Raw genomic sequence first — 12,549 nt, forward strand, 5'->3', positions numbered from 1 at the left:
AACTCCTAAAATGGTTTGATGGAAAAATATAAGAATACGTAGAATTTCCTGAGCTACGTTTATAATCTCGATCTGTTAAAAGTGCAAAGAGCAGTGCCAATCTTTGTATATATTTATGACTGTGCATAGTTATGTTTTACTAACTAGTGGATACTTAAAACCAATTCCATCTAATTCTTAACCAATATTATAACAATGGTAATTCCAAAAAGGAAAACATAACGCTTAGAAAGTAACCGTGATAGCCAAATTAATTAAGGACAAAAGGCTCAAAAAGTTAAAAATGCAAACTCTAAATGGAAAACGGGGTGTGAGGAATTTAATTTATGTTATTCGCAAAAAATTATTTGTCATTAGAAAGTAGTCCTTATTTTTTTTTTCTCTTGCATAAATTTAAATGCTATTAAGTACACGGATTTCTTTAAACAAAAATATGAAAGTCTGTAATAAATAGTTAATAGTATTAAAACATTGACTACAATTTTCCTAGCTACAGTTTAAACTTCAATTTGTAATGGCAGTACGTTGTCACACAAACAAATCATCTACAATGAAAATTGAGCTTGTCTCATCACTTCTGGCGATTCCATTCAATTGGTTGTGGCTTTGCAGTTTTAGACATAATTGAGCTGTCTACTCACAACAATGCTCAATCGGTAGAATAAAATTAATGAGTAATTTTACACATACGAAATGGTATTGGAAGGGAATGAATTTGTAGTTTGGAACAACTTCTAAAATGGTTTTTAAAAAAAAGCATAATAATCCTGAGGATTGAGTGATTGATGACTGATTAGAAGATTTCAAAAGCATAATTTCAAATTTAGAACATTCACCATGATTGACATATCTTTCAACAATGATCTTCACGGCTCTTTGTAAGACTTCCCATTGAACAGATATCTTCAGAGCTTGACAATAAACAACACGAGTTTCTCTTGGTCTTCGACAGTACTGATTCTGTAAATTAATAATGTGAGGGAGTTATTAACATTATTAACTTGCTGACCTTTCATGTAATAACTTTGAAGTGGATGTAAATTTCATTGATGCTCATCCCAATATGACAATTCTGATGCCAAATTAAGTTTCTTGGTAATGCAATCCAAATTATGCTATCTAGACCTTTCTCACAAATTGCAGACCAAGTTGGAAGCAGAACAAATGAAGAAACGTTGACAATTTATTCTGAGGCCAAATTAAGTTTTTTGGTTCACTCCCAGGTTTTCCTATATATGCCGCCTAATTGAACATCTTCATAAATAACTTGAGCTCTGTTATTCCACTCAACATTGTTGAACATCTGTTTCCGTTGCCAGAAATCTCATTCCAGTGCTTAATTTATATTTTTTTTCTCTAAATTCGGTATTTAAAAATCGACATCTTGCATTTTTCAATTCAAAAATAAAATAGAAATGATGAATTGAAAAATTAGCCTCTTAATTTTACAACTTAATATCAAATTAATCCTAAAAAATATAACTTATTGTTAAATTAATTCTTAAATACAATAATAAAATAATCTCATAAATTAATGACAAAATGAATTTATCATATTTTTTTACACATTTGAGAATGAAATTTAAATTTTTAATATTCTAAAGATTAGCTTATCAATGTCTCATATTTTCGGGACTAAAATATATATTTTTTTAAAAACAATTATTTTTTTCACATAAATAAAGTTAAAAATATTAAAATAGTTTTTTGTATAAAAAGAGCTTTAAAATAGTGAAGCTTTTACAACAAAGTACCATCCAATCGTTTTATTCTATTCAAACGACTATTCGATTTCAATGATATAAAAAATAGTTTTTTTGTTTTATTTTTTGAAATTGAAAATCATTATTGAAGGAAAAAGTAAATAAATAGTAATAGCTTTTATCCTCCACTTTCGTTACTTTTTGCCTTGACTTTTCTTCACAATAATATATGGTTATAAGTTGGGCAAAGTCTGGAACATTAAAGAGTACTGCTAGGTGCACCCAACATTTTTGCTGGTGCACCCAACACTTGAGGTGAAAAGCCCGTAATACCCTTGGCTTAATTTAAAATAAAAATCACATGACTCTCTCTCTCCCGCTACTCTGTCTCTCCGTTTCAATTTCTTCTTCCTCACACAGTTACCTTCTTCTTCTTCCTCAGACCGTTTCATTCTTCTTCTTCCTCACCTCAGCCATTTTAGTATTTTTTTGCTGACCTCATTGGCGTCTCCATTCCTCACCTCAGACCGTTTCATTCTTCTTCTGCTCCATTTGTTCTTCTTCTTCAGCCACAAACCATTGTTTCCGTGAAGAGGAGCTTGTTGTGAAGAGGTTGCGAGGTGCATTGAGGAGGTTTCCGTGAAGAGCAACGTCACCGTCCACCGTCGAGGGAGCGTTATCATCGTCCACCGTCGAGGTAAGCACCGTAACCATGTTTCCGCCATTGTTGTCGGTGTAGGGATGCTTCAAGTAGTTTACGGATCATGTTAATCCGGAAGCATCATCCGGATCAACATGATCCAGAAGATACTTACGGATCAACTTGATCCGTAAACTATCTTCGAGTAGTTTACGGATCATGTTAATCCGAAAACTTCAATCTTAATTTTAAAAATTGTTGAATATTTGATAAATAGTGAGTTTTTTTTTTTTAAATTTGGAATTTTGGTTATTAGGATCACCTTATCTATGCTAAATATTTGATAAATAGTGTCATTTTGGAGAATATCAATTGTTTCAATTGGATTTAATGCAAAAATGTAATTGCCTTTTATGTAATTGCCACTTAGCATAAGTTGGGGACTACCTAATGCACCTGCTGCCAAAATGACATCACCCCTTGAACTTGAATTCTTGGCTTTGTTTATGTATGTTTCATAGGTTTCATCCAAGGTGCCATTACTCTGGATGAACCTTATACCCTTAGCTGTAGTTTCATTTGTGTAACCTTATATCCCTTGAACTTGAATTCAGGATTAGATGTTGAATTGGTGCCTTAAAAAAATAGAAGAAAATAGGAATGTAAAATGAAATGAATTTATTTCTTGAATCCAGAATGGATTTATGTATCAGCTATTGGAAAAGCTACGAGAATGTCTATGGAAGTTAAAGTACATACTGATAGAAGAAATTTAATGTGTTATATTTTTTTAAACCAAAAGATATAGCTCAATTATACAAACTTGAACAGAGCGAGGTGGACAGGATCAATCATATGGCATGAGAAGTATAAAAAAGTAGAACAAGGGTAGCTAATAAACCTGCACTGGCATTGATGCAAATAGAGCGCCAACCAGCCTTGAATTGACATCGCCATGGTAAAAAAAGAAAGATTTGTTAGACAAGTGGCCTTAGATATCTTAAGAAGGGGGGGTTGAATTAAGATATTCCAAACTACTTCCCCAATTAGAAATCTATTTCACTTTCTATTCAATTTATAAATTCCCTTAACAATGAACTTCTTAAATATTAATTCAAATAAAAACAATTTGAATATGAATATAAAGCAATAATAAACAAAGGAGTTTAAGGGAAGAGAAAGTGCAAACTCAGATTTATACTGGTTCGGCCACACCCTTGTGCCTACGTCCAGTCCCCAAGCAACCCGCTTGAGAGTTCCACTATCTTGTAAATTCCTTTTACAAGTTCTATACACACAAGGACAATCCTTCCTTTGTGTCTAGAATTTCTTTACAACAAGAGACCCTCAGTCTCTTAATCCCTTAGAGAATTAAAAGGAGAAGAAGAATGAATCTCTCTAGAAAGAGATAGATTTTACAAATTGAGCACTCAAATAATTCCTTAATGAATTGCAATTGAATTGGCCAAGGAATTCTTAAAAGGATAATATGAATTTGCTCTTTGAGAGGATAAACACTTTTTGTTCTTCAAAACTCTGAGCAAATTCGTGTTATAAGTCATATATATATATAGACCATTGGTGGTCATGAAAAAGCCCTTTGAGAAGTTGTGACTCTTAGAAAGATTTTTCTGAAAATCTTGTCTGGTAATCGATTACAGGAATTGTGTTGTAATCGATTACAACTTTTAAAATTTGAATTAAAACGTTTATTAACTGCTGGTAATCGATTACCAAAATTGTGTAATCGATTACACAGTCTAAAATTTAAATTCAAATTTTAGTAGCTATTGTAAAACATATTTGGCCACTGGTAATCGATTACATCCTCTGGTAATCGATTACCAGAGAGTAAATCCTTTGAAAAACACTTTTTAATTTAAATTACTTGGCCAAACCTTTTGCTAATTCAATTAGGAATTCCCTTCCTAATATACTAGTGATCATCTTGATGTTGTGACTTGTAATCTTGAAGTATTATCTTGAATTTAATCTTGAAAAGTCCATTTGCATTAATTGCATCATATCATCATGATCATCATCAAAACACCAAAGGCAATTGCATCTACAAGATTAATTTTGTTATATTAATCAAGATGTCTAAAAGCATAAGCACATTAACATAACCCATAATTATGGTGTAAACATCATGTTGAAAATATATTAAAAGTTACAGCTGATAGTATGTTAATAACATTTTTTTTAATAAGAATCTAGGATATTGATTAACAGTTGCCTGAAAGAAATTATGATCGTTACTTGATGAAGGTGAAATACAGCATCAAGTTTAAGAATAAATGAAAAAGAAAACAATTGTAGGATGAATTGGGAGAGTAACTAGTCGGGTGGCATTGGCTAGTGGTAGGGAAGAACAATCCAGCTCCAAACCCAAAAAAAGTTCTTCTATTGGCGAATGTCGTTTTGCAGTTGAGTTGCAAAGACATCTCAATGTTCACTACTGTTATTGCAGTTGCTTCCCAATAATAATAATTCTTCTACGCTATGTATGACCAAATGTTCGTTCTAGCAATCATTCTCACAGGATCTGTGCAACAAAAAATATATATTTTAAAATGATATATATCAACATTGATTCTCTGATAATGGCATTGGCATTGCATAGAAGGGTTTAAGATATGGAAAATCAATCTGCGCACCAAGATAATCGTTGGTTTCCACATGACTAGAGATTTGTGAGCAGTGGATAATGACTCAATCAAAATTTTAACCACATATTATAGGTATAAGTTTAAGCTAATTATTGATGAAAAAGAGTAAAAATACTTGTCGCTTAATTCTTTGAAACAATCACAATCCAATAGAAACATGTTTGTTCAATATAATGATGCATGGCATGATGGTTTTTTGTTTTGGCCAATATTGACAATCGTAGGCTGAAAGTTAAGATTGGGCTGGACTAATCAATTTAGGCTGAAAGCTAAGAATGGCCTAGGTAGAAATGTCCTCACTCGTCCCATGTCAAGGGTTGTTGCTTCTTGCACTTCCCAATTGTTTTCTGTTCTCTTTCTAGAATTGTTTTGACCTTTCAAATTAATCATTCCGAAAGCCAAAAAGAAAATACATTCCAGAGTGTCCATGGAAGTTACGAGAGTGTCTATGGAAGTTTTGACCTTGTCCCAAGCAGCTTTGCATACAAATTCCTCAATGAAATCCTGACAACTTGCGTGAGTTTGAGTCAATGAAATTTGTGTTAGAACAATGAAATTTGAGTGAACGAAATCAGTGATGGAATTTGCGTTATTGATTTGCAGATCATGGTTAGAACCAGAGGATTAGGTCGTGCCTTAGGTCACATTACTGACAGAGGTGTGGGCAGAGGAGATCGTGATGATTCCGATGATGCTCCGCAGCGTCGACGACCTACCGCATCCGCACGGAGGCAGCGAGTACCTGTGATTGCTACGCACGATGAGTCAGTGGTCCCTGCGCCAGATGTAGATGCTGACATATTTCTGGATGACTCAATGGCACCAGCAGATGTAGAGGACATTGTGGCAGACATTCTTGCGAACACAGGCGCACATGTTGCTGAGGATGAGCATGAGGGATTTCTGGGTGGTTCGAGCGACCCATCCGTGCTGACCCAGTATACGGATCACGTTGCTTGCAGCATATGGACGAGGAAGGCATTTATAATATTTATTTTTAGTTACTTGTAAATTATACTTTATGATTGGAATTAGTTTTCCTTTAAATGATGATTTTAACGAATTTTGCGTTCCTTTATACTTCAATTCAGGAACGTCTTGAGTTGAAGTTATTCTCTCACGGGAGGAAGGTCCATAGTTTAGGCAGGCCTGTCCCTGCCATTGAGGGACTAGTTGTTGGGACACGACTAAGTCCTCTGATCGCGTGTTCGGTAGACACTGGCGATCGGGGACTTTTGTCCTCGTTTGTTAAGCGGTGGCACCGGGAGACGTCTAGTTTCCATCTCCTTGTGGGAGAGCTCACGATCACACTAGACAACGTCTCCTCGCTTCTGCATCTGCTCGTGGTTGGCGACTTGCACGCCTTTCAGCCCTTGCACGTGGATGATGCAATTCAGATGCTGGTGGACTTATTGATGGTCTCTACAGAGGCTGTCAGGGCTAAGACAAGGCAGTGTCGTGGACCATACATATACGAGCGCCGATGCCAGGCAGGTCATTGGACAGCTGCGGCTCGCACATATCTTCTTCATCTTCTGGGTTGCACTCTGTTTGCTAACAAGAGTGCAACCAATGTGCATGTTGTGTATTTGGAGGCCCTTCGTGACCTCAGTCAGACTGGGAGGTACGCCTGGGGAGTGGCTGCTCTGGTGCATATGTACGACCAGCTGAACGATGCCTCTATCAGCAGCAACCGACAGCTTGGCGGTTACATCACACTGCTGCAGGTAACAAACATGTTTTTCATTCATTAAGGTTCAACAATGTTAAAATTTAAATTTTGTTAGACTTTCACTATTAATGTTTATCATTTTGATGTTACATCTGTAGTGCTGGATTTACGAGCACTTTCCCTCAATCGCGGAGTCCACTACTGATCAGGACTACGACGAGGATTCCCCGCGTGCCTGTAGGTGGAATGCGACAAAGAAGACCGTGAAGAGCATACGTACACCGGCGTATAGGGAGCGCCTGGACCGACTCCGGATTCTGGATGTCTATTGGATCTCGTATGGGGAGCACCGACCGGTCCGGGACTTCCATTTGATTTCATGCTATTCTGGTCTCCTGCGCTGGGGACCTGTTGTTGTTTATTACCGACCAGAGAGGGTCGTGCGGGAGTTTGGATACACCCAAACCATTCCTGCTCCGCCTATCGATTCATGGGTGTCGTATGATGATATACACGATAGGTGGATGCACTACTTGGATCATATGGTTCCAACAGGTGAGGTGTGCGTTGTGTCAAGTCAGTGTGCCAGCGACTACATGGACTGGTTCTTCTGCATTTCCCATCCTTTCATGACACCATGCCACGCATTAGATCCTCTGCCAGATGGTCATGCCCTGCAGCCCCGAGTCGTCCCTCAGGCCCTACAGATAGATATCCCTCACGTGCTAGAGCCAAGAACACCGTCGACATCTACGAGGCCTGCTGTGGAGGAGCCTAGACATGCAGTGGTAAGTAATACTAATAATTTACATCAATATTTTCATAATAATTTTTGTAATTTATTTGTTTTGTATTTAACAGGACGTTTGCCATGGAATTGCTGAGAGGTTGGAGCGTCATCTGAGCCTAGGGGTGGTCATGCCAGGCTCATTGACACATGAGGTGATCGAAGAATGCCTCATGATGGCCAGGAGTGTCACACAGGACCAGCTAGTATATGTTAGGTCTCGACGCAGGCGGCGCACGGATCAAGCGTAGTTTATTTACATATTTTATATTGATATTCGATGTATATACAAATATTGTACATGAACCCATTTCATTAGTAATGTTGGTTTCATTTATTTCCATTAGTAATGTTAGTTTTATTTATTTCCATTGATTGTGTATTCCCTTTGCCTAAAAACCTAGAATCTTATCTCATATTTTACATTTGTGTCTATATACACGCCTGTTATTAAAATGGTCTAGTTGACTTAGTTATAGTATATGTAAATTATTATAAATGGTGTAGTTAACTTACTTTACCAACTAATAAAAAGTAATTTTTAATATAACTTTAAATATAATTGAAATAAAAAAGTTAAAAAGGGTGTAGAAAAGAATAAATTAAACAAATAGGCCTCTCGAGAAATAGACAATCAGAGAAGCAACCCTTTTGTTGCTCTTTGCTGTTTGGTCTTCAACATATCTCTTCTTATATAGCCTTTTGAAGCACTATATGTATATAACTAGCTTTTGCTTACACTTACTTTTGCATTAGTAGCCAAATAAATATTTGTGTGTGTATGAGTGTCGAGATTCTTTAAACGCAAAAGGAATATGGATAGAAATACATGGTAAAGAGTTAGTAAGAGACTTGTTTCATGCTAGGTCTTTGAAGAGTCACAAAGTATAGGGGCATAATGGGGAATTTCTTGGTGACTTTGTATTTGCCAACAATGAATTAATGGGAGGGTGAAGAGAGGGGAAAGAAATAAGTGTTGGATTATTCTAATGGAATAGGTTGTTGGAGGAATAAATATGGGGTGGGGGGTTTCAAAGTCAAGAAGGGGTGTGTTGTAGGGTTTGATTGGAAAGCGGTAGTGGGTTAGTAATTGCAAGTTATTTAGATTATTTTGAGCAAAGTAAGAAATGAGGGGTTTTGGATTGACTAGAGGGGCCTATTTATTATCCGTTACATATGTGTATTTTGACTGAAATTCCTCCATATGTCTACACCCTTTTCAACTTCTTTATTTCAAACAGTACATTAAAAATTCCTCCATATGTGTATTTTGACTGAAATTCCTCCATATCTTGACTCGAGAGGTCTTCCATTTCCAAAAAAAAAACACGATTATGCGATACATGAATTCAAACACTACATTAACTTCAACACAGTCGAACGAAATTAAATTTGCATCAAATACTACAACTAACCCATGCTAATTTTACGACAAGGACAACTCGTCTTCCATTTCCGATATAGGTTTACTGAAAACAACTAAAATTTCTATTGGCCCAATCTTTTTCTAGTAGTTAGACTCAATCAGCACCTTCATCACGTCGTCGTTGGTTTTGAGTTCAATTATTTCAAATTTTATAACTTTTTCTGAATACTCATGGTGACTTGGTTTCTGAAAAAACAATCGGTTTACCATTTGTGTTTCATCAATACCATAAGGGGGAATCCCATGAGGTGCAACTTGCTTGATCAAATCCTTCAGTTTATCCATGGTACATCCGGTGGGAATGTCAATTTTTTTGGGATTTTTTCCTGTGAACGAGTATCCAACAAACTCATTTTGGAGTGACATGTTTCACCTCCCATTGTAATATAGCAGGGCAACATGAGTAGGGTTCATAGTAGCTTCAAGTAAGTTTAAAATACCATTTGGGGTTCTAGCAATGCTACATAATAACTTAATCAGACCAACAAATGAAAATTCATGATTACACATTAACATTGTGTTAACATCATCATCTTCTTTCAGTTGCATACATTGAAACCGAAATTGATTACCTGCATACGTGAAAGGTTGCCGGTAGTAAATTTCATCCAAAAATTGCTTGTCGGTTAGCTTAAGGGTATTGTGTATTCTGGTTTTTAACGTTTGAAAATCACACCCGTTAGGTACTCGAATGGGAACCTGAGTGGAAGCTTGAAAGGAAACACCATTGTTGTTGTGAACTGAAACTTGTGCTTTCTTACAGTGTTAGGTTGTGTCATATATATAGATGAGTTTTAATATCAGTGTTGCATTTTTTAAAGATTAAAAATACGCATGCACATGCTTTCTGTATGTGTTGTCAACTACACCAATGATGTGACATGCTTTAGCTTGCATCAGATCTGCATGTGTAGTCATGTTGTGCAGGGTCCTTTCACGCGCTTTATGTTAATGCAGACAACAATTTATCATACACGTTTTTTCACAATGTGTTGTCAACTCAGACAACGATATACCATACATGCTTTTTTAGAATTAAGTAATAATTTTGTTGTGGACGTAACGAATAAATGTGAATATCCAATTCAAAACAACCAGTCATTATAAATTACATGTTCAATCATCATGAAGCTCTTGTAATGTTGCATTCTTCTAATATATGGATTTGGCCACGACTTTGCCTGCGAATGACAATTGCTAGACCATAACAATGCTACAGGCAATAAGGGACAACATTCTTTTAAATAAACCTATTGTACATGAGAAAAAAATGTTAACTTGGTCCTATAAAACTCATTGCATAAATATAAAAAAAACTTCATATCTACAATGTACCTCAACAAAATGATTGCCATACACATGATCGATACAAATTATACGATGCAATGAAGAATTTGCCAGCGGTTGACTTCTAAGAGGAAAGAATGTCGTGCTTTGTTGTTTAGACAAGGATATAACGATTACGTTATACCTTGATGCAATGACATGTCCCATGTCCGTTATATCCATCCACTTATTTGTAGTCACCTGAATGAAACAAATATACACGTCAAACTTAATTTCAAAGTAAAATCTTAAAAATCAAATACATAAATTACATACCTTGGTTAACCCATCAACAAGTAGTGACATCCTTAATTCCTCAAATCTCTCCGTGCCACCAAAGAGCTTGATATAGTCTTCTGAGAATTTGGCATGTTCTTTAAGCAGATGGTTGTGGACCACCAACCAAGAGTCTTGACCCATACCTAATAAACCAGCAACCGACCGATATCCACAGTTACCATCAGCTTTGACATCAACAATCTTATCAATGAAGTCGTGCATAAATGGCTGAAACTGGTCCAACATAGGCATCATCGTTCTTCAATTTGGTTGCTCAGAGGATGATGCAGTACGCCTCACCGACGAATTGCTATTTTGCATAGATTCAAAGGCATCTACATACTCCCAATAAGATGGATCACGCTTTGTTGACCTTGGGTTCCTGGTCATAGCTTTCTTCGGTGCCCCCTTTATGTTAACCTTTGCTAGAGGAGGACACATCGAATTCTAATCAGGGTATGCACTTTCCCAAAGTTTAGTCCTTAGAGTAAACTTGCCACAAACATCAAGTTCTTCGAATCTTTTGGATATTGTTTCCATTACATCCTTGATGCTCACCTCGGGCTCAGATAACCCTTGGTCTGAAAAACTGAGTCTCCTCCAGAACATATGGATTGAATCCAGTGGGATTGAACCACCAACATATTTGGATAGCTCACAAGCACAAGGAAGACCAAGCGTGGTTCTCACCACGAAACCACAACTTGAGGGATTCTTGCCAGCATAGTCAACACGCTCTAATTAAGCAGCAATCTGATTTAAAGCATACCTTGAAACCATTCCAAGCAGCCTCCTGTATAATTTGAACACATGTCCAACGACATGTGTACTTGTTTCAAATGATGCTTTAATCTCCGTGTGCTGCAATATAATCATGTTGTTCATGGCATCCCACACACTACATAAGTCTCCAATGCTATTTTGTAACAGTCTTTTTAAAGACGAGTGAGCAGATTCAACCCTACATTTCAAATACACAAATAAAAATAAACATATACAATAATACAATTCCATAAATTCGTCAACGTTAATAGAAATAGTTAAACAGTTTCATACCTATTTGTTGTTGTGTTTCCTAAATGCATTACCTTATTAGTCCAGGTGGAAACAAGTTTTTTCTTGTGTGGTATTATCCATGTTTCCTTGACATAGTCAACAAACATTGGCCAAGGTGCGCAAGCCATTTCAAACTTCTTCAGGCATTCATCAAACTGCTGTTTTGAAGGACAATCAGTCAGACATCCCCAACAATCCATGGCATAATCCCAAGCATTTTTTTGCGCAATTAGTGATTTACATTTGGTCTTCACATTCTTGTTTATGTGAAAGTTGCACAACAAATTTGTGCATTCAGGGAATACATCCTTCACTGCATTCATCAATGCTTGGTCTCTATCAGTGACAATAACTCTAGGGAAGGCATCACGCTTTAAAAAAAGGCCTCAGAACCGTTGTAAAGCCTAGACCAAATTATTAACACGTTCACCCTCCACATATGCAAAACCGGCAGAGAATGTCATCCCAGTCGGTGTCACCCCAACAAAATCGAGCTGTGGGAGTCTATACCGGTTTGTTTTGTAGGTGTTGTCTATCAAAAACACCAAATTACATGCGTTGACTAACTTCACTGTATTAGGGTGACACCAAAAGATATCACGAACCACGTTTTCATCTTTTATTTTGTGCCAATGAATATACTAATCACGTTCAAAAAGCTTCATCAAATGTTGCATTTCAAGATCGCTTTCTCTTATGGAAGAACATAATACACTTCTTGCATTGTATATTTGTTTAATGGTCGTACAACTATTGACATTGTGTTCCTTCAGAGTTAACAGAATGTTTCTTGACTTCACCATGGACTTCGTCATATCAACAATAAGTGTTTTTTCAGCTTTAGTCAATTGCCCCGCATATGAATGTCCAACTAATGACTTGACCAATTCATGATTATGCACTTCACAAATCAACTTCATCATCTAGCCTTCTCCTCCAATCACTAGCTTGCGACGAAGCTTGAAGGGACACCCACATTTCCTAGTCCTAG

At 36.6% G+C, this 12,549-nt stretch overlaps 1 protein-coding gene across 1 annotated transcript; it reads left to right on the top strand.

The window, feature by feature from the left end:
• Nucleotides 1-5,618: 5,618 nt before the first annotated feature.
• On the top strand, nucleotides 5,619-7,722 carry LOC114404901 (protein MAIN-LIKE 1-like). Its single transcript, XM_028367630.1, has 5 exons — nucleotides 5,619-5,990; nucleotides 6,104-6,502; nucleotides 6,608-6,739; nucleotides 6,843-7,472; nucleotides 7,546-7,722. Exons 1-5 carry the CDS (start codon nucleotides 5,619-5,621, stop codon nucleotides 7,720-7,722), a joined length of 1,710 nt encoding a protein of 569 aa, XP_028223431.1.
• Nucleotides 7,723-12,549: the final 4,827 nt, after the last annotated feature.

This window comes from Glycine soja, chromosome 3 (assembly GCF_004193775.1).
Source record: "Glycine soja cultivar W05 chromosome 3, ASM419377v2, whole genome shotgun sequence".
Classification (NCBI taxonomy): Eukaryota; Viridiplantae; Streptophyta; class Magnoliopsida; order Fabales; family Fabaceae; genus Glycine; species Glycine soja.